This window comes from Mugil cephalus, chromosome 21 (genome assembly GCF_022458985.1).
Source record: "Mugil cephalus isolate CIBA_MC_2020 chromosome 21, CIBA_Mcephalus_1.1, whole genome shotgun sequence".
NCBI lineage: Eukaryota > Metazoa > Chordata > Actinopteri > Mugiliformes > Mugilidae > Mugil > Mugil cephalus.
In genome coordinates this window covers 6050416-6072254 of record NC_061790.1, presented here as the reverse complement: position 1 = coordinate 6072254, position 21839 = coordinate 6050416, and the positions used below count along the sequence as shown (strand labels likewise).

Genomic DNA, 21839 nt, shown 5'->3' with positions numbered 1-21839 from the left:
TCAAAGATATTAATAGCCCAATTAAACATTTTAACAGATTTAAACGCAAAAGCAACACACTTTCAAGTTTCAGAAGTTGAAATGATGACGCTGTGATATTTATTTATTTATACATTTTTGCAGTTTTACTTGTGCTGACATTTTATAACAAAGGTTCAGATTTTATAAGCCCTCCATATGTTTTCTATGCCAAAAAATCTTAATTAAGAGAAGAAGTATGACATAAAAAGAAAATGCAATTCACCCAATGTAGGATTTAATAGAAACATATCCTAGAGACCATCATGTGACTGGTGTCAAGTAATGATAACGTTTGACTGACGTTTTTGTAACTTTACTTCAGGTATCTGGTGTATTTTTCTGTTTTATTATTACTACCTATCTTCCTCTAATAGAGATAAGACTCGATTCTGTACTTTTTATACAGACAATATAAATATATGGAGAACTAAGTTTGAGGACCTACGTACTGTAAGGGTCCCTGGGACTACACATAATTTTGCAATGTGTGCAGTGTTTATTGTATGACTGATTGATGATGATAATGTACGTATACCAATATATTTGTGTGTTGTAATTTTGCTCAATAAACAAGGTTGGAAAAAATGTACAGTACTTTAATTACTTTGCAAAATATGAAATTAATAAATACAATATACAGCACAACAAACACCCTCTAACTTGACGGTTCATTGGGTTCACTAATGAAATTGAATGCATTATAATATAACAGTCCTGCACCAAATTAGTATGTTTAAAATAACCAATCCAGCCGTGTTGGCATTTTATATTCTGTAGTTTATTGTACTGCTGACTTGTATTGTGCTGCACTGACACAAGTTTCTATTATTTTGACAACCCCATTTTAGTCAGTGCCCTGGGTTAAGCTTAGAAATTAATTAAATAAATACAGTTTAACTGCATCACAAACTATAAACAGCACATCCTCCAAACATAAACGGAACATACTATAAGTCATGAAGGGGCATGTAGAGCAGGACTGTCATTAAAATACGTTCGTTTTCACTTGTGTACCTAATGTTTTGGCAAGTTAGTGTATGTGTCATGATAGTAAATGCATCTTCGTGTCAATAACACACACGGCTGCGCACTTGTTACAAATACTGTTCTATTTTATAGCATTTTTAATAAATAAATAAATAAATATCGTACATAGTGGTAGCTTACACAACGTCTGTCTCTCTTACACACACACACCGTGCGTTGGTTCATGAATGACCCCCCTCCCCTACATTTGGTAGAGTCCGGGACGGAGCATCATGGCGATTGACGGTAGGTCTCGGTCTCAGGTGTCCTGCGGGACTCGTTTGAAACTTTGCTCGGGACAGAATGAGAACACGCGGTTTGAGACATCACGTCGTAGTCGTGTTATTTATTTCACCTTGTCCAGTTTTTCACGCAACGTGTACCGCAGTGCTCCGCTCCGGAGGTGGGACAGCTGACTGTGGGTTGCGGTGCTGATGCTGAAGTGCGGACGGACACTCCGTACTAATGCAGGACCGCTGACGTCCCTTCACGGGATACGCGCGTGAAGTGATGCTAAAGTAAACAGAGCAGCCGCTGACTGTCCTCGTGCTTTAATTGGTTTTAATTGATTGCGTGTCTGTAACGTGTTTACGGACACACCTGTAACCACGTATCGAGTAGACTAATTTAAATATCTATTAGCATGCTGCTACTTAGCATGGCATGACACCTACTTTTCTTTTTGCCTTTGTTATGGGACTACATCACTTGGCGGATGAATATGTGAAATATTACAAATTATCATTTTGATTAAATAATAAAAAATGTAAAAAACACTCCGCCCACGTCAACCCGTTATTTCATAGCGACACGTGGCTCCAGTAACATCGGCGGTGATAATAATCGACATGTCGATAGATGAAATGTTCCTTTGAGGTTTTAGTGAAAGTGACCCGGACACTTCACCGAGAGTAAGCACGTGCCTTTTGCCGTCCCGATATGGACACACTTGTTATTGTGTCACGTGCAGCCATGCGTGCGACACAGCATAGTTGATAGCGCGTGACACCTGAGAGAGGTGCGGGGGGTCTGTTATAGAAAAAAACGAACATGTAGTCTATTTAAGAAGAACATTTGGATATCTTTAATTAAACGAGCCACGCGAATAAATGCTTCATTCTTTTATATTGAGATATTCTGATTGAATGACCTATTTGATTTGATCATATTCACTTTATTGTGGCAGCCATACTCTTGTCAACCCGTGAAAACAGCTGCAAGTGGAGTAGTCCATGCAATGCCTCAATAAATAAAAATGGGCAAATACCAAACTATAAAAATATTCTCAGTTAGAGCTAGTGCATTCAAAGGGTTGCTAAAAAAGTAAGTAAAAGTAATGTCAAAAAATTACTTTAAGTATCAAAGTTACAGTACTCCTCGCATCGTGATGACAATTGCATGAATGTTCATGTAGCATTTTAATGCCATAGTCACAGGGCAAGCACAAAGTTCAGATCACTTGTCAAGATTTAATTTGATAAGCTGATTGCATGTTTTGAAAGTAAAAATATATATTTGTATGAATTAATTAGTTGAACTCCAGCAAAGAACACAGTATTAATACACTTAGGGTTATCATGAGTCACACTTGAGACTTTAAAATATTTGACAGCGTCTGCTGTAGGAGAGCCAGACATTTGACATGGGGCCTGGAAAGATGGAGGCATGTGACAGTGGTAGAGGTTCTGATTAACTGCGCTTCTGAGATGCATTATGAGAATTGCAGTATCCAATTTAGTTTATGGCACTAAGAGTTAAAATGTCTCAAACTTTGCTCTGCGAACAGACTATCTTAAATTATCTTAAATCCTTAGAAAATCCTGCAAAGTTGATTTATTAAGACTTCAAATAAAATATGTTACATATTTTTTAAGGGAAAAGGTTAATATTTCCTCAGTACCATGTTAAATAATATGACAAAAGATTAATTGGCCCCTGAGGGTACAGTCACAGTTGCACAGAGACCGGCTGAAAGATGAGAATGAAGATGAACTATTTTAATTAAAAATCTTACTCTTTGCTTGATGCATAAGCCTTTTGCTATTAGTCACTTATTAAATTTATGGCATTTACGACACGATGATTTATTTTGTAATAAAAGACGTGAGAAAAAAGGACACTCAAAATATCAACCTCTTTCGTTAAAAACCCTAAAGTTACCTGTGACAGAAGCAGTGACGGTTTTGGCGAGAACAGCCAACAGACAGTTTTAGTACAATTAAGTGAATTAGTTCCCAGAGGACCTGTCTGCTGTGTGACAAAAGATGTCTGAGACGTTTCTCTTTCTTTTGGAATCAGTTCAGTATGTCTGTCAGATCACTTCCAGCAGCCAGTCTCTATAGTCAAGAGAGTATTTTATTTCCCCAAATATTATGATATTGTCTTTAGTTTAAGTCAGATGATACAGCTTGTAAACTAAGACACCATAAACATTTTTAATTGCTCAGACTTCCCACATCCAGAGCCAAGATGTGCTCACCCTTGACTGTAGACAGCTGGATCATTTGATACTGAAATGTTGAGCCAAGATGGCGTGTGAGTGTGTAAACATATAAGCCTGTGAGAAGGTCAGGAAGCAGTATGAGTGCCAGTGTCGCTTATTAACTTCACCGTAAGAAGGATCAATACCTGCTGATACCTTACAGACTTGTAAGAAATTGTTCTAGTTCAAGTAGTAAAGTCCACAACATAGAGTATTTTGATATTATTTCATTATTATCTGTTTTTGTTTTCTCATTTTTCCCCACCTTATCAGTTTGCTGAAATACACACCTGTCTGCTAATATGAAATGGTTAGCATAGCATAACGTAGCATAAGCCAAGCGTGCCTGGCTCTAGTGAGAGTTCGTCAGATGTTCCAACCTGCACTTCTAAGGCTGATTTATTCCATTCACTTCAGTTTTGCGTAATTTGTGCAACTATTGATTTTTTTTAATAGACTATGGCATCCATGCTAGGCTAGGCTAAGCTAACCACTTGAGCTCTATTCTTTTTAGACATGAATGTGTCAATATTATCCAAGTAGAGTATTTAAAAATGACAGATTTGTTTTTGGTATAAGCTAAGCTAGCATCATTTTTTTTTTTTATTTAATTTAATATTATTTTTAGCACATGTAGTCCTAACCAGCTCACGCTTATCTAGTTAATTTAGTTAGTGTAACCTGAACAAAACCAGAAGTGGAAACTGTTTTTATGGACTATTTTTGGCTAGGATGGCCAACAAACGAGTTCATGTTAGCCTAAGTAATCGAGAACCAATTTGATTTGTTTCCTTCAATCCAGCGAAACAGTTTCACGTTCAGGAACACGTACAATACATCTGGCACTTTATCTAAACTAATATGAAAGCGGGGCCACGTCATGGTTAGATTAGCTAAACTTAGCACAAGGCTAGCTATCCTGGTTCTGTCCAGAGTTCACAAAACACCCCAACCAGCACTTGTTGTCATGGAGGTGGTGAGGTTAGGACCCAAACGCAGGACATCAGGAGATGAGTTCAAAACAAAATGAAAACAAAATGTTGACAGGAGGCACTGTCGAGACAGCAGGAACATCCAAATAGAGCAAAACCAAAAAGAGACCTTCAGAACTCAAGGAATAGAACACAAAAGGATGAGGGGCGGCTAACAGAGAAATAGTTCACATGGGAAGGAATACAAATGACATGCCCAGGAACAAAGGGAAAGGCAGGATTATATATACACACACACAAGTGGGCAAAGTGGTAATGGGACACAGGTGAAACTAATGAGGGTGAAACACGCAAAGAGAAACCAATGAAGTAATCAAAGGGGAAAACACAGGTAGCAACACTATACAGGAAACCAAGGAAGAACTTTACAAAATAAAACAGGAAACTCAAAATAGGTTTTCATGGGAAATCTTTAACAGAGAACCGTGACACTAGTTAACACATACCTAGTTTAATCAGTTTAATCTGTATAAACTATTTATATTTTTATGTCTTTACTTGACGCATATAAGCACCTGAATTGTTCCCAACTTATTAGAGACGTGAGTGTGAGTGTGAAAAGCAAATAAGATTGTTTTTTTCCTTCATTTGGTTCCAGCTAATCAGTTTAATGTTTGCTGACATGTACATCTGCCAGCTCATTTGACCTAAGGACAGAGCATATGTTTCTACAGAACATTTCATCATATTTATTTTATCCCCTGACTCAGAATGTTCATCTTTCTTTCTCTCAGGAGGGGGGAGGAACTGTGGTGTCCATGAGCTCATCTGTGCCAGACGAGGTGAGACTGTGTTACCGCAGAACGTGCCTTTGCAAACTATCTGAAGTCTCCATGAGCACACAAAGGCATGTGTGTGTGTGTGCATGTTTAGCCTGTTTGATTGCATGACAGGTGAAGATTGCTGTGTCCAGATATGCAACCCAAGCAATCAATGTTTCCACTGAATTCCTATATTGAATTGTGTGGTATAGAAAGTTTTTCTACTGTATATAGAAAACTCAGAAAACATAATGTCTGTGTGTGAATTATGCATGGCATATCGAGTTTTAGTTCTCTTCAGCAAAAGAAGGCAGCTGTGTGTTCATGATTTATTCAGCGCAGAGGTTTTGTTTCGTATCGGAGGTCCATGTGTAAGCACATTTACCAACTGCATACGATTTTTAAAGTTATACGCCGATCTAAAAGGAGCTTAAAATAAAGTAGTTATATGAGTAAATTAGTGAAGACTAACAGTCACAATGAGGAAATGTTGGTCAGTCTGCATCTCAGCGAAGTAGAAACATTACAGAGTATAATTAGTTCTTGTTTTTATTTGACACGGACATTTCATCAAAACACATTTCTCTGAGGTTATTATTCATTTGCTGCTTTCACACTGAATGGTTCGTTAGTTTTCATGTTTGTCATTACCTGGTTCAGTTCGCATGCTGTGATAAAAAAAGAAAAAATAACTCTGCTACACTTTTTCGCGTTTATTCCGTTCAGATACGCAAATTATACGCGCACAAACGCTTTGAGAGGATGGAACGAGGTGAAAGAGGGGAGTCGAAAAATCCACTTTAATCTGCTCTGCTGCTAAGAGAAATGTCAGCCTTCCCTGGGAATGATGGGTAGAGAAAAGTAGGAGGGTGAGCGGTTTCAAAGACTGGCTTGCCGCCCTGCTCCACTTTCCAGTGTACATTGATGGAGAGGTCAGGTTACCTCAGGTGTTTAAATTATTCAGCCATTGTTGACATTTACAGAGCACGGCCATGTATGAAGTGTCATCACAACCGGGGGCACAGGGCCATGAGCTGTTCATTTTTCGACGGACGGCTGCTGCGCTCGTGGCTGCAGAGGTCATTCTGGCTCAATCAACACTACTGTCGGCAGTGAGAGTTGATACGTAAGCCTGGCAAGTGCTGGACTGGACTAAAGTGTAAGGGATTTATTACATGTCGGATTACTTCGGAGCAGGATAACTTTTTTTTTTTTTTTTCCCCTCCTCTTAGATCATTTATAGCTGCAGAAGTACTGGTAGTAGTGCTTTTTGAGAGCAGCTGGCTTTAAAGAAGATATTCATTTAGAGAAGGTAAGCCTCTGCTGCCACGTTGCTCTCTTATCTTCTTCTCTTGCCATTCTTGGGAATTTAGCATTCATCATTTTGGCAGTCTGCGGCAGGCAGCCCCTCGTTGTCAGGCTGCAGCGGTCTCAGCCTGTTGCCATGGTGAAGACACTGATAACTTCAGTCTGTAGTGTGAAGCGAGTATGAGAAAGTGTGCCCTTTATGTTTTCTTTCTTTCGTCAATGTCATTCGTCAGTGGTGATTGGGGGTGGGTGTTGGCAACGATTTCGCGATACCTAGGTCAAGATACGATACATTATTGCGATATTGTGATATTGCGATATATTGCAATATTCTACATTCACTGAGAAATTTTAAATGCAGCTTAAAATACACGTTGTATATGTGTACATCAGATGATAGTGATGATGGTGGAGGTGTGGAAGTCGTTCACAATCAGCCCAAAATGTGATTATTTCTTTTTATTTTAAAATTAATATTAAGACTTTCAAAATCGATATTGTATCGGAAGAAAAAATATCGCGATATGTTGCCATATCAATATTTTTTCCCACCCCTACCCCCTGGTGATGAATGCTTTGGATGTAAGCACTTGCTACAATGGACACATGCTACAACATTTAATCTGTCAGCTTGGTCTGAAAGGTACCACTGTTTGATCCCTGTTTCGTTAGAGTAGATAGACAGGTGGTCGTTTGTAGTAACCCTCAGCACTGTGACACATTTTAGTGTCTCTCTGCTTTTTGTTTTTACTTTGTGGCATGTTCTGATTCACTCTCATTATTCTCATCGGAGTAATTTGCCAACACAACAGGTTTTCAGTTTTTCAGTCAAATTAAAAAAAATAAATAAAAACAAATATTTTACTGTGCAAGAATCAGCGGACAAACAAGGTTTGTAACAAAGATTTGGCAGATAAAAAGTTAGCTACTTCCCTCGGGGATTCATTTTAATACATTAGACAAGTATTTTTTAATGAAGTTAGATAATGCTATCTTTACTAACCATGGCTGCGATTGTTGAAGTGAACAGAGCTGCTAATATTAGCATAAACTCTGACAGCATCTTGCCGGCTGGACTAGATTACACAAAAAAACTAACTATAACTTAAAATGTTTGGTTTGTGCCCTACTACTATCCTCTAGTAGTCCTGTAAGTAATAAAAAAAAGCTACAGATTCTTTGTGTTTTATCACGTGCAGAAAAACAAACATTGACAGATTCGCTGTGCCTCGTAAATATTTTAAAGCTATAATTGGATAAATGGCACTTGGGAGAGGGGCTTCGCAAATCGTTAATTCAAAACACCTGTATGGACGCTGAAAGCCTATTAAGAGTGGTGTCTCTAATAAAATATTAAGTGATTTATTCCTTAATGTGCCCGTATAGTTGGATCAAACTGTATATTTAAGAGCCTCAAGTAGTTAAACTGAAAACTCCTCATGTAACAGAACCTCTCCTTCAATTTACAAACTGCTCTTTCCGCCGAGGCATTTGATCTTCATTGTCCACCTACTTCTCATTTTCTCCAGCTCTTACTCTGTGGTGTGTCTGTGTTGTAGCCTATTAAGCGCAAGCTCAGCTCAGTCGTTTCTTTTTCTTTTTCTTTTCTTTTTTTTTTTTTCTTCTGAGTTTACTGAGTCTGCGTTTCAGTCAGATACAGTCCCTTTGAGGCTCTCATAAAAATAGCACCAGGCTGCATGGTTACATGAAGTATGGTTGGCCTACATACGGCGGCGTAGATTATATCTGGGATGCCTTTGAAGTGGAAACAACACCGACTCTTTAAAAGTACAATAGCTAATGCTCCCTTGACAAGCCAAAGTTTGAGAGGGTGTTACTGCAACGTAAGATCATCAAACGAATTTATTTATGGGTGCCTGTGCAGCGTTTTCCTTAAAGCCTGGAATGCTTCGGTGCTTTAATTTCTAATTTGTGACCCTTTTTCTGTCCATCTTTGCTTGTCTTCCCCTCTCTCTGTCCACCCCTTCTTCTCTTCCCCAGTCTCTCCTGAACTTCTGGGTGTCCTGTCTTCCATTGCAGCCTTCATGGCGTTGATGGCTCTGTTTTTTCTTTACCTCAGCAACAAGCTCTCGGTGGAGAGTCCTGACGATCTGTCACATCTCAGTGGCTATAACAACAACCAGCCAGGTACTCGGCACACTTACAGATTAAAAAAAAAAAAAAAAAAAAGCCAGCTGCATTTCCACACACCTTAACGTGACTGATGAGCTTCCTCTGCTAAAATGACTGCAGCTTCCTCACCTGAGATTGAAGTCATAACATGGCCTAAAATGAGGAAATTGAGCACTAATTATGTTAGAAAAGAATGCATTCAGAATTTGTTGTGTAAGTTAATAATATTAGAAACAAACCAGCTGCTTGTGTTGCTGCCCAATCAGCTGATCAGTCAATACACTTTCTAGTGCAAAGTGGTGCAACTGAAGCTTTTGCACGGAGAAAAACTTTAGTTTTCTTGCTCCAAGCTCCTCTGGGAGCTTCCTCTCTCCTCCTTGAAGGGATTGGAACAACCACCACAGTGGTGGACAATGATCAATTATCCCGTCATCTGGTGGAGGAGCGAGGAAGCATAATTAGCAGAGTGGAAGGCACTGAGAGTTAGCACTCGGGGGGAAAAAAAACAGAAAAAAAAAACATAGCTGATGAAATTTGTAGAAACAGAGTTAAGTGGAGGCTGAAACTGGGGGAAAAGCTGATGACACAGTTTGGAGACTTTCTTGTTTTTCGTGTGTAATTATTCAGAAATGAATACTTGTTTCACTGTGTTTGTTTTCTAAAAAAAACTACATTACAACGTCCGAGGCACGAGACACGACACGAGCGTAATCTTTACTGTCACCACACTGGCACACGCTGCGACGCTGGCACCGCATCCCGCTAACAACCACATGTCCGTGTCAGCGCCTCTGATGAGCTAATCTAGCGGCCGGCGTGGCGACGAGATCCCCAGCTGAGAGATGGCCTTCCTCAAGAGCTTCCAGCAGAACCTCCCATCTGTCAACATTTCCTCCATCTTCGACTCGGTCACCAGCCGCGTGGACGACCTGGCCAACGCCGTCAGCGACGTCACCTACGCTGTCAGCGACCAGCTGACGGAGCAGGTCACCACCATCATCAGCAAGGTGCAGGAGGACGAGGACGGGGAGAATGGCGGCGGCCAGGATCCCGGGCAGGCCTCGGCCGCTCAGGAGGGCAAGGCCGGCAACAAAAGCATGTGGCAAATGAATAGAGACTCTGACGCTGGTAACAACCAAGCCAGCGACACGACAGAGGCAGAGAACCACTCAAGTCAGCTGGAGTGGGAATGGAGGGACGGGTGCTGGCGGGTTAAAAAGACAGAGGCCGAGTTGGCGGAGGAAGAGAAGAAGAAGAAAGAGGAGAAGGAGCTGCAGGAACAGAGAGAACAGAGGAGAAGGGAAAGGAGGGAGAAGCAGCTGGAGAGAGAAGCTAAGAGAAGCAAAGAAGAGGGACAGCTGGAGGGGGACGATGCTTTGGAGAAGACGGGTGAAGGTGGTGGACAAGACAGAGAGGCGAGTGACGGCGGAGAAGAATCAGCCGCCCGGCAAGGACGCGATGGCTGCGACGAAACCGCCGGTTCACCCGGCTGTGAATCCAAACCTAAAGAGAGGGAGCAAAGGGACGACGGAGGAGAAAAGGAAGAAGTGGAGGACGACCCCGAGAGGGAGGGAGACAATGAGGAGGAGGGCGAGCTCTCCAGATCTCCTTCTAAAACCAAAAAGAAAAAATCCACCAAGAAGAAGGGAAAAGGCGCAAAGGAGGGTCAGAAGAAGTCGGAAAAAGCTGCAGATGAGGGGAAAAAGAAGGAGAAAGGCAAGAAAGGCAGCAAGAAGAAGAAAAAGAAAGGAAACCCAGGTTAGAGGGTGTGCTGCTTCTCTTTCACCACCTCTCTGGTGTTTAAGTCCTCGTCCTGTTATCTGCCAGCTTCAGCAGCAGCATCTTGACTCTTCCTCCTCTTCACACGTCGCACTCATTACAGTTTGTGAGCGTACGCATCGTTTTGAATAACTGTGCCCATGTGTGTCGTGCAGACGGGGTGGTATCAGACAGTGAGGAGGACAGAGGCCCCGAGGCGGGGGCCCAGCAGAACGCTACGTCCACGTGGAGCAAAGCGCCCGCTGAGCAGGGAGGATACAGCAGCGAGGCGTCCAGCGAGCGAGGTGAGAGCAGACATATGCGCTGCACCCTCACGGTGTGTATTAATCAGATTTAATCAGCAGGAGAATCCGGGCACATACACAATGTTTACAATGACGTATAAAGGTCACAGACGGCAGTAAGTTAAGTATTATATTCCAATTAAAAGAGACAAATGTCATACTACACTGAACAAAAAGGTGGAATTGTGAGAATTAAATGAATAAAAGCACAAATTGTGTTTTTATGGAGCTATGGATACAAAGTTGTTGTCTGTATCATAGGTCTTCATAGGTCCGCGGCCCCTAGGGGACTGCAGAGGTACTGCAGTGGAGCTGCAAAATCTTTGGTTGATTAAACATTCTTCATTTATATGTTTTTTTAATTTTCCCCCACAAATTGAAATTTCTTTAAATACACAGTAACATGAATCCAACATATTTTATAAATGGAGGCAAAAGGCGTTCACTCATTTAGCTCGCTCTCATATATTATATATTATTTGAACCTGTGTATTATTTCAATAGCTAAATATTGAATACATCAGTTAAACACTGAAGACCACTGGTCTATATCAACTTTAATAGACCTCAACTAGAAAGTTTTTATGATATTTGAAGGTTTTTAACCTATTTTATAACATTGCTTTCCTAATAAAAAAGATTATGCATTAAATATGAAGCTACCGCCAGCAGATAATTAGAGTAGCTCAGTTTACAAAAGACTGGAGACAGGTGGTCAGGCTTTGTCTAGAAGTAACAAAATGTTATCAGCGCCTCTAAAGCTCTTATTATCTCTTGTATAAATATGACAGTTCCCTGCTCTAGATTTGCTCATTAAAGGACTGCGTTAGCTGTTTCCTCTTGTTTTTAGTTGTCTGTCTAAGCTAATATTATCCCACACACAAGAGGAATTGATTATCTAAAATAATTAGATGTCAGATTTTCTTGTAATTGAAACTGAAGACAGATTTAGGCTCCGTAAAGACGAGTCCAAGTGTGGTTTAGTTTGAGAGGTTTAACCCGACTCCGGTGTCCACTCTTAGCCACGTTGCATACCCGATGAGTCGAGCATCTCAGTAACACGCCATCTGTATCACATTACTCCTCCTCCCGCATCCGCCTTCGTCTCTGTCCCGGGAGCAGCCAACAGCATCCAGAGGATAAAGAAGGACTCCTCCCTCAGCGAGCTGCAGCCTCCTCCGTACCAGGACGAGGGCTCGGGGGCGCGCGTGTCCTCCCGTCCTCGCTCGGAGCGCGGCGTCAGGAGGGCTTCGTCCCCGCAGCGCTGCGAGAGCCCCCGCTGTTCCAGCGAGGCCAGCGGGGAGGAACAGGACACCGAGAGCTACCTCAACAAAGGCTGCGAGGAGGACATCCCCAGTGACAGCACTGCTGTTCTGGGCCCAGAGGTGTGATCACTAAAAAAAACACCATCAGCATGTTATTTCTTTACACGTTTACAGCCCTGTTGTTGGATTTATAAGGAGCTATAAGGGACAGTTAAGAATAATGGTGAATATTTGTGTTAGTTATTGTAACTACTACAGTTACAGGTCTTCTTAAGTCAAGGAGAAAAGGTGGGATTCAGTTTTAGTTGTTGCCACATCCCCCTGGTAGAACTCAGCCATGAGCCTCGTTATTTTGTTTTGCACAGCGCTTATACAGCCTTTCTTTTCCACTCCGTGCGCACAGGATGGTTCCGGTCCTCAGCTCCCCACCGCGTACGAGCCGGAGCCCTTCGCCAAATACGGCACGCTGGACGTGGCCTTCGAGTACGACTCCAGCGAGCAGTGGCTGGCCGTCACGGTCACCGCCGCCACCGACATCCCGGCCCTCAAGCAGACCGGCAACATCTCGTGGCAGGTGCACCTGGTCCTGCTGCCCACCAAGAAGCAGCGGGCGAAGACCGGCGTGCAGAAAGGCCCGTGTCCTGTCTTCACGGAGACGTTCAAGTTTTCCAGAGTGGAACAGGAGGCCCTGGGGGACTACGCCGTTCGTTTCCGCCTGTACAGCATCAGGCGGATGAAAAAGGAGAAGGTCCTTGGGGAGAAGGTGTTCTACCTGACTAAGCTCAACTTGCAGGGCAAAATCGCTCTGCCTGTCACCCTGGAGCCCGGCTCTGAACTCGCAGTGAGAACACTTTGTGAAGTTAAATCTGAGCTGCCCTCTTTATTCTTTCCATAACCCTCCCCCCCTTTTCTGTGATCTGTGTTCCAGGGTTGCGGCTCTCTGGTGAGCGTGTCACGAAGCGCGGGAGCTGTGTCCTACCGCTCAACCGAAGACTCGTCCATGCCGGAGATCCTCCTGGGTCTCATCTACAACTCCGCCACGGGACAGCTGTCGGCCGAGGTCATCCAGGGGAGCCACTTCAAAACGGCCGCATCTGAAAAACCCGTCAGTAAGTACAAAAGCTGCCATGTCAGATCGGGTCGGACTGAGGGTGCTGTAAATTTTTCACTCGTTTCAGCGAAAGCAGATGGGCAGGACTCCCGGCGGCACGCAGCAAAAACAAACCGTGCATCATTACTTTTAAACATTTCCTGGCAACAGCACCGACCTTTTTAATAACCTGAGCTACTAAAACCCGTAACAGTTCCCGTAACAGTCGACCTTCTCTTGTGTGTCTCAATCTTTAAACTGCTTCCTCTCTTTCTTCTTTCCAACATCATGTGTGCCGTGGTGTGTGTCTGTGTGAACACAGATGGTCTGTTTTGTTGCGTAAAGCACTTCGTAGGGGGGCAGCTTTATATCATGAGAGGTAAGACAACGGCGATTTACTCTTTGCTGACTGTAGTAAACGTAAAATTTAAAGAAAGTTCGTTCAGTTTGTGGCGCAGTCTTTTGGGTCTTGGAAGCCACATTTCAAACAGCTTATAAATATTAGAAGAACTATTCATATTCACTTTCTTGTGAAGAGATAGGATCTACACCAAATAATTTAAAGCTAGAGCCTGGAGACTGTTAGCTTAGCATAGAAGCACAGGGAACAATCTCCCCGAGTTAACATATTCAGATTTGCTTGCAGCTTTTATGCTGAGATAATCTACCACCCTGTCTGTTTGAGAGCTGATACTTTTTTTATATATATATAATTTAATAGTTAAACAGGAGGCAGTGTTGTCATTCAGTGGCCTGCATTTGACTTGCTTTCCCAGGTTTAACAGATCAGTCCAACCACTATACTGAAATTTAGCTTACTTTATGTTTTATGTGCTTTCAAAAATGAATTTCCAAGATCCCTGCAGAAGATTTGTATTCTTAGAAAACCGTGTTTACACTTCCTTGGAAAGAGTTAGCTTAAATATTTGAAAGGCTAATCTGCAATTGGAGCCTTTAGCCAGTTAGCTTAGCACAGTTTAAATGATGAAAACGGAGAGAAACGGCTCGGCTAAAAGGTATCAACTTTCTGTCTGCACTTTCTAAATGTCACTAGTTAGTATCCCAGTGGTTGTAGCGTTTTGGTTTTGTGTCGTAGGTTGTTAGTGTCAGTGGTTTTCATACGGTCTCTTTCTTCAGTAAAATGCAGCTGCAATGAAAACTTTCTCAAATAACTTCCACACTGTTTCTGTAAATACAGGTTGCTATTTTAATGTATCATAAAAACAGTTAACCTCTATTTATGGTGTTGACTTATTATTTGTGTAATTAGAGTAAACCCCGTCTTAAAATCATTCTTGGATCAGAGCACGTTACATTTTCCTGTTCCTACACATGCTGCAGTGCTCCTGTCCCACCACTTGATGGCACTGCCTCACCGCTCTCCCACGCCTCCCTTCCAGACACATACGTGAAGCTGACCATGCTGGACTCCAAGGGGAAGGAGATGTCCAAGTGCAAGACGGCCGTGTGCCGCGGCCAGCCCAACCCCACCTACAAGGAGACATTCGTGTTCCAGGTGGCGCTCTTCCAGCTGTCCGAGGTGTCCCTGGTGCTGTCCGTGTTCTGCCGCCGGAGCAGCATGAGGCCCAGGGAGAGGCTGGGCTGGGTCTCCCTGGGCCTCAACAGCACCAGCGAGGAGCAGCAGCAGCACTGGTCGGAGATGAAGGAGGCGGAGGGACAGCAGGTCTGCCACTGGCACACGCTCACGGACACATAGGACGGACTGTGAAGACGAGGCTGGACTTTTTAGATTTGCGGAAGAGCAGGAAGCACCTTAACAGCTGCGTGTTGTGTGTGTGTGTGTGTGCGCGTGTGTGTGTTGCGTACAGGTGTGAGGATGGGCATGGGTTCCCAGTCTTCACTGCCAGACTGCATGAAAACCCTTTAATCTGCCCACGATACTGGGTGAGGTGTAAACTTCAGCCTTTTTTTACTAGCAGGAAAGAAAAACAAAAGCGACGACAGACTGAAAATAAATTAGATGGACAGAAATAAGGACAGAAGTTGAATCTGCATGCACTCTCAACTGTTTACATTAAGACACTTCCAAACGTTTCCTGAATCTTGGACCAAAGAGCTCGGTCCGGGACTCCTTCCTCCTTTTTCTGGGCTTCTCTGGACTTCAGCTGCCACCAGCATACCAGACATTTCTCTATCGCAGCCACTGGCGAGAGAAACTGTTGTGAAGACTGTTACAAAGGGCCTACAACATGCTGCAACTACGCTTACAAGCTATGCTTTGTACAGTCTGTTTACATGCACATGACATTATGCAAGGTCTAGTCAGTGTTTTCCTCTTTTATGTTGAATTATCAGTTTTATTGCAGTCACTCTGGACTGTGTTACACAAAGAGTTGTTTTTTTTTTTATTGCATAACTCCATACACTATGCATCTGCCACTTTAAACGAGAGGAATGCAATACTTTCTTGAGCTTTGCCCGGTCTCTTACGGAATTGGACACAGCTCCGCATGCCACCGGTATCAAAGAGCAGCTTCCCTTCCCCTGTGTAGTACAGATTGAGCCTGTCTCACCATTCAGCCTTTTGACAACTCAGCCATGTTCATTCATGTAGAAACACGGTGCTTCCCTGCTGAGGAGGAATATGCAAAGGCCTGCGCAGTCCAATAAACCCGGCTGTTTGTGGGAGGCAGGTTCAACGTTTTCTCACTTCCAAGTGGACGGTAAGTGTGTCATAAAATAAATGCTAAATTAAATTTGCGAGAAATTAAACCTGCGACGTCTTAATGTTGGATCGAAGCCAGTTTTAAAACCCTCATCTCAAAGCTATGAGTCAGAAAATCCCCCAGAAGACGAGTGGAGGCTCCACAGCCACACCCGCGGTTCAGTGAATGAAACCCTCTCCCCTCTCTCTCTCTGCTGGCTGAGGCCGAGGGGTGTGGGATACATTTCTTTCTACTTGTCCCAGTGACGTCAGATTTAGGTTAGGGGTGATGCAGCCGCACCTCGTCCCTTCAGTTCTCCTTTTAAAAGTCACATTTTATTCCCATATTATTCAGAATTTAATGAAAACGAGAAGTCTAGCATTCCTGCCAGCGGGCATTTGTTTTAAGAACGGTTTCTGCATAACCAGCACTTATAACCCCTGAGGGGATAATAAAATATTTTGGAACTTTCTTGCAGTTTCTTAAATGTCTGTAAGGCTAATCTGCGAGTGGAGCCAGTAGCTGGTAAACATAGCATAGGGTAAAGACTTACTCTGCCTTAAGGTATCAAAAATTCATTTACTTGCACTTCTAAACTGTTTTCGTGGCGGGTTACATCCTGGACTATTTCTTGGCAAGTACCTTCCTGGATGTGCTAATTAACACCCAAGAAATAGTCCACGACACGGACGAACATATCCTCCTGAAAAATGGCCGAAAAAAGTGCCGTTTTTATACTTTTTATTTTTTTAACACACTTAACTAAAAGACATGCAGCTTGTTTATTTGTGTGTTTTAGATGTGCTATAGGTTTTGTCAAATTCGGACGAAGCCAAAACAGCTTTATTGTCATGCTAAGCTAACTTGAAGCCGACTGTAGCTTCCATACTAAATGGTCATGCATCTGACATTAAAACTCCACCAGAGGTCTGTGTATTTTAGAAAGTCGACTCATCCTTCAGCGTTATGTCTGATACTATTTGTCCTGCACGTCTGAACAGTTTTCGTGGTCCCTCGTACGCTGGACTAGCCAAGAAATAGTCAGATCCCCCTGTGAACTGACACTTTGCTTTCTTAAGATTAGGGCTCGGATTACGGTTATTAATTTGTGAGATTTAGACTTACTGGTAGTTTTCTTAACTGTGCAGAGCTTTTCCTTTCTAGAGTCTTAATGCTAAGCTAACCGACCACTAATGCTGGGTACATATTCCAGGAGCGCGCTTTGGAAGAGTGATGGGATACACGAATGAGTACAAGAGTCGAGATAAATCTTCTTAAACAATGTTGAGAGATTTTTATTTCCATTCATCTGGCCTTCAATGGTATGTTTGACGTTGTCGTCACTCATCAGCCCGGTACAGTGCGAGCAGCGCTGCAGGAGGCCGGAGCCTCGCCCGCCGCCGTGGATCAGACCCAGGAGCACATAGTTTCACAACTTTTTACACACCTAGCAGAGTGACTGCGGCCCTCCGGGCAAATTTATCCTCACTCCGAGCCACGGAAAACCAGCTGTGCCGCAGATCCTTGGGGGAGGTGGGGGGGGGGGGTGGCCACAGGGACAGTAGGAATACCAGCCGACCCAAACTGCACCCTGAGGGCCGGTTAAGAGTCAGCCAGGTAATTACGGGGCCCCTTGAGCTCCAATAAAACTGCTCAGATGTGACGAGCGGGTGAGGAGTCTCCTCCAAGCTGTTTTCTTTTTCAAGCTCGGTACCGTAAAAAAAAAAAAAAATGGAAATTTGGACTTGTTTTAGAAGTCTTGCGCACTAATTAAGAATCCGGATTCTTGTTTATTCCTCCGTGGAAAAAGCCTCGAGTCGACATTTCATTTCGTTACAGGACAGTGGTAGAACACCTGGAGCAGGTACAGGTTCATCTTCCAAAACTGAGTTTATGACATGACAGGTCAAGGCCTCTGACAACCACACACCTGAGCCCCCCCCCCTCCCCGGGTCAGCAGCACCAGATAGTTTTCCGTGGCAATGAAATCTGACTTCTGTGTGAGTTGGAATAATAAACTACAATGTCTCCTCATGTTATTGCATGTGTCATTTTCAGTTTTAAAAAAAAAAAAAAAAGAAAAGATTTTTTTTTTTTTAATAATATATTCAATAAATATACAGGAACCATGGACTTACAAGAGTTTGTGTTTCATAAAAGCATCTTCACAACTAGAACATGGTTTAGAGAAAAACACTAATTTAGATATCTTTCATAAGGGATCTTATTTGTCTTCAGATGAATCGGGTCAAATAAAAGGACTCTGGGTTTATAATACAGGACAGGCTGGGCTCTAATGGACTGACTCCTGGTTAAGTACCGTGCAGAGTTGGATACGGGTGTACCAGACTGCATCTCTTAAGCAAGCATTCACACCGGATGCTCTAAAGCAGCCGACATTGTACCTATTTGGCAAAGAAAACATTCATCAAGCAATGGTACAAAGAAAGTGAAACCAATATGGCGACACTGTAAAGTGACGTTGACTGTCTGAAGTGGGAGTATATATGTCGGGACATATGGTGGGACGTACACTATCTAATACTTGTGCTTCAAAGCCTGACTGGCTGTTTACCACAGAGAATAGTTCTGTAATGTGGGAAATGCACCTCTTTGCTTTCTGGAGGAGAGTGCTCGTAAATTCATAGCAGTCCGTTAGCCGCTTAGCTTTGTGTATGACTGGAAATGGATACAAAAGGAAATACAACTTTATGAATCTCAAACACCAACACATTAAATCTCATTTGCTTAATCCAAACAGAAGCCAAAGAACAAAAGCTATGCTTTCACGACATGTCGGTGTATTTTTATTTTTTTTCCTGACTGGGACTATTAACCTGCTGGAGACTCCGGTGGTTGCCTGGCAACTGCTCGGGAGCCAAGGCATACTTCGACTCACATTATCCCCCCATAGAATTATATAGAATCTGATAAATTATGAGCTTTAAAGGTATTTGTAGGTGGTACTTGTTGCCTTTAGATAGAGCCAGGCTAATTACTTCATGTCCATTAGCAAGTTAGCTTCGCGCAAAGATGGACACAAAGATAGTAGAATTTCTTTTACCACGCTATATTTAATTTGATTAATCCATACAAGAACCAAAGAGTAAAATTATAGTTGTAGGTCATGCGCTGGACTATTTCTAGACCAGGGCCATTAGCATCCTGGAGTCTCTGCTGGTTGCCTGGCAACCGGCTCAAGCCAAGAAGTATTCAGACGTTTATCGTTAAATAAGAACTAATGTGTTGTTCAGTGAGCTTTAAAAGGAGAAACTAAGTGGTAGTTGTTGCCTTTAGAGAGAGTCAGGCTAGTTCCTTCCTGTCTGTCTGTTAGCTGATTAGCTTAGCACAAAAAAAATTAGAATGGTAGCAAAAGTAATAAAATTGTCTGAAGCTCAAATATTAACATGTTACATTCAATATGATCCATACATAAACTAAACAGTGAAAGTTATTGTTTTATGACACTATTTCTAGACCGGGACTATTAACTTCCTGGAGTCGACCAAATGGTTGCCTGGCAACTGGATAGAGCCAAGAAATATCAAAAAAAATTAAGATCTAATGTATTAATTTGTGAGTTTTGATGGTGCTACTAGTAGTATCGGTTGCCTTGTGGCAGAGCCAGGCTACTTCCTGTTGTTCTTCTAATAAGCTAAGCTAAGCTAAGCTAAGCTAGCTAAGCTAAGCTAAGCAGCTGCTGACTGTGGCCTCATATTTAACCGTTTTAAGAAAGGCGTCAATTTCTTTTCATGCAACTCTCAACCAAAAAGCAAATAAGGGTATTTCTCAAACATACCAAACCCTCTCCATGTTTTTGCCGTATCTCTAATAGTACATGTAGCTTCACTGAATACGTCCTGTTTAATTACAACCATAATTAGACAACAAAGCCTCGCAACTTTTTGTCGAGTTTGGCAGCTGTGCTTTCCTTTGACCTTGTTGCACTGCGGCTAGAGACATTATTACAGTTAACTGGTCGGTGCCGTTACATTTAAACGTGATTTCTACAACCTCGGGACCAGTTTTTTCCTAAACATATGTAAGCATTAACAAAAATCAGGCCGTTTTAAACACAGAGTGCAGATCATGTAAGCGTAACAAAATGGCGGCTGGTTCTTTTATGACAATTTTGAGGCATTATGGTGACCGCTGAAGTGAATCCCCTCTCTCGAGCGCCGTTTAAACATGACTGGGCTCTTTTTTTTTTTAATCTTTTAGTTGACGTCCTGCCTCAGTCTGATCTCCCACAGGCAGAGGTTCTGGAAAACGTTCACTCCACGTAGAGATTTACACATTTAAACAACGTTATTAAAAAAAAAAAAAAAAAAAAGTTCAATAAAATACTTCTGACCTTCAGTGCTTCTTTCACGTTCTGTACATGTACAAGAAGTACAGTTTGTAACTGTAAAATGGAGCGGGGGAAAAAAGTAGTGGCAGCCATGTGCTGTTGCTGCTTTTGCTCTATTATCTGAACCCATTGACAGTCTTATCGGTTACTTAGCGACTCCTTTACCCCAGGAGAGTTTCTGTACACGGTGTACATCTGCCCTCTTTCCTCAGCAGGCAGATTGGAGGTGCAAATGAATGTCTGTAGTTAGTGGTTGATGATTGAGCATGATTGAGGAACATGAAAAAAAAAGAAAAAAAAAAAAAAAAAGAGGAGACACATCCACTGAAAAGGCTTCATTTGTTGGCAGTGGTCCCTTTCAGCTTCAAATTTTCAGTAGCGTCGTGGATTAGACCACCAGCCAACAGCTTTTAAGTGTAAGTCGTCTACCCGCCTGAGCAAAATCCTCACCACAAACGTTCCTTCTGTGCGTTTCGTCCTGCAGCCGACCCAACGGGATCCGCTGTCCTCTTTAAATACTTCCCTCCATCCGCGCATTTTGCTGCGTCACTAGATGAACTTGAAGCATTTGGTCTTGTCGTGGGGCAAACGAGTCTTGAAGAGGACCGAGTCCACGCGGAACTGCGTGTACAGCAGCGGCATGTAGCCGTACACCTTGACGAAGAAGTTGATGCACTTGTGTCGCTCGTGGAAGTGAGAGTCGTCGTGCGAAAGCGCCTGAGGGCAGCCGGGGCAGCGGAAAGTCCAGCGAGACGTTACCTGCGACACAAAGAGAAGCTCAAAATTTTTGATTTCTGTCAACCGTCCAGATCAGTGGACACCAAATCTTCGTAATGTGATCATAAGTGGAGGCTTTTACAGCCTCTCAAAACCAAAAACACACAATCTTAAAGTGGTAATTAATGGATTCAACAGGACATTTAAACCACATGTGAACTAGCAAAGGTAAGTAAGGAGTAATGTTAACATTAAGGCTGGGGGTGGTATACTGGATACTGATATTTTTTTCATTATAATATGAATTTTTAATATACCGGCAGACCAGAACATTTCCAACGTATTGCTTCTGAACACAAATGGTGTTCAGATCACTGCGAGGTGTGGTGAAGATGGGAAGGCCCGAAAAATTAAGCGACAGAACATGAAGACTTGTGCCAAAAAAACTGCATTAATTCCTCACTCAAGTAGTAGAAAATGTTGTGACCATGTTATTACAGATGGATGAGGAAAAAATACTGACTGTGATATACATTTGTGGTCATACTTACGGCACCAAAAAGCCAAATTTAGCTTAGAAAAATAACTTATATTATTCCCAACTGATGCATTTGCTGTGGGAAAGCTACTTCCAAATGGTGCTTTAAGCTTAAACAGAGCTTAAACCATGTTAGCATAAACATAGTTTAAGCTCTGTCCTTCATCCAAGGAAGATACAAACAAGTTAAAACCGATTTAAAATCAACTTTAAAACACAATAGGTTCAGTTGAAACAACCAAAGCAGTTTGATGCTATAATGACATACGAGTGCAAACTAAACAACCTCCATACTGCAGGGTAAAAGCTTTTTCTTTTTTGGGTCATCAACCCATCAAGGTTGTTGAGTTTTTGTCCAGGACGTTTGGATTCAGTCTTTCACCACCTGTTACGTGTGCTGCTGTCAAGTACATATTCAAAACCGCC

General features: G+C 42.4%; 2 protein-coding genes across 5 annotated transcripts in view; one reads left to right on the top strand and one right to left on the bottom strand.

Moving 5' to 3' along the window:
* Nucleotides 1–1269: 1269 nt before the first annotated feature.
* On the top strand, nt 1270–17904 carry syt14b (synaptotagmin XIVb). Of its 3 annotated transcripts, XM_047573328.1 has the most exons (9): nt 1270–1293; nt 5256–5303; nt 8592–8738; nt 10658–10786; nt 11909–12171; nt 12455–12892; nt 12980–13160; nt 13464–13520; nt 14542–17904. In XM_047573328.1, exons 1-9 carry the CDS (start codon nt 1281–1283, stop codon nt 14856–14858), a joined length of 1593 nt encoding a protein of 530 aa, XP_047429284.1. In that variant the 5' UTR covers nt 1270–1280; the 3' UTR covers nt 14859–17904. The 3 variants fall into 3 exon arrangements, with proteins under 3 accessions (XP_047429284.1, XP_047429282.1, XP_047429283.1); XM_047573326.1 differs by lacking the exons at nt 1270–1293; nt 5256–5303 and adding an exon at nt 9510–10481 and having other exon boundaries at nt 8629–8738; XM_047573327.1 differs by lacking the exons at nt 1270–1293; nt 5256–5303; nt 8592–8738; nt 13464–13520 and adding an exon at nt 8748–10481.
* Nucleotides 17077–21839, bottom strand: part of extl3 (exostosin-like glycosyltransferase 3) — a 29995-nt gene continuing 25232 nt past the window's right edge. For both annotated transcript variants that reach the window (XM_047573325.1, XM_047573324.1), the window contains one exon: nt 17077–20917. In XM_047573325.1, the coding sequence (XP_047429281.1) occupies nt 20708–20917 (210 nt within the window). In that variant the 3' untranslated portion in view covers nt 17077–20707. The remainder of the gene's footprint in view (nt 20918–21839) is intronic.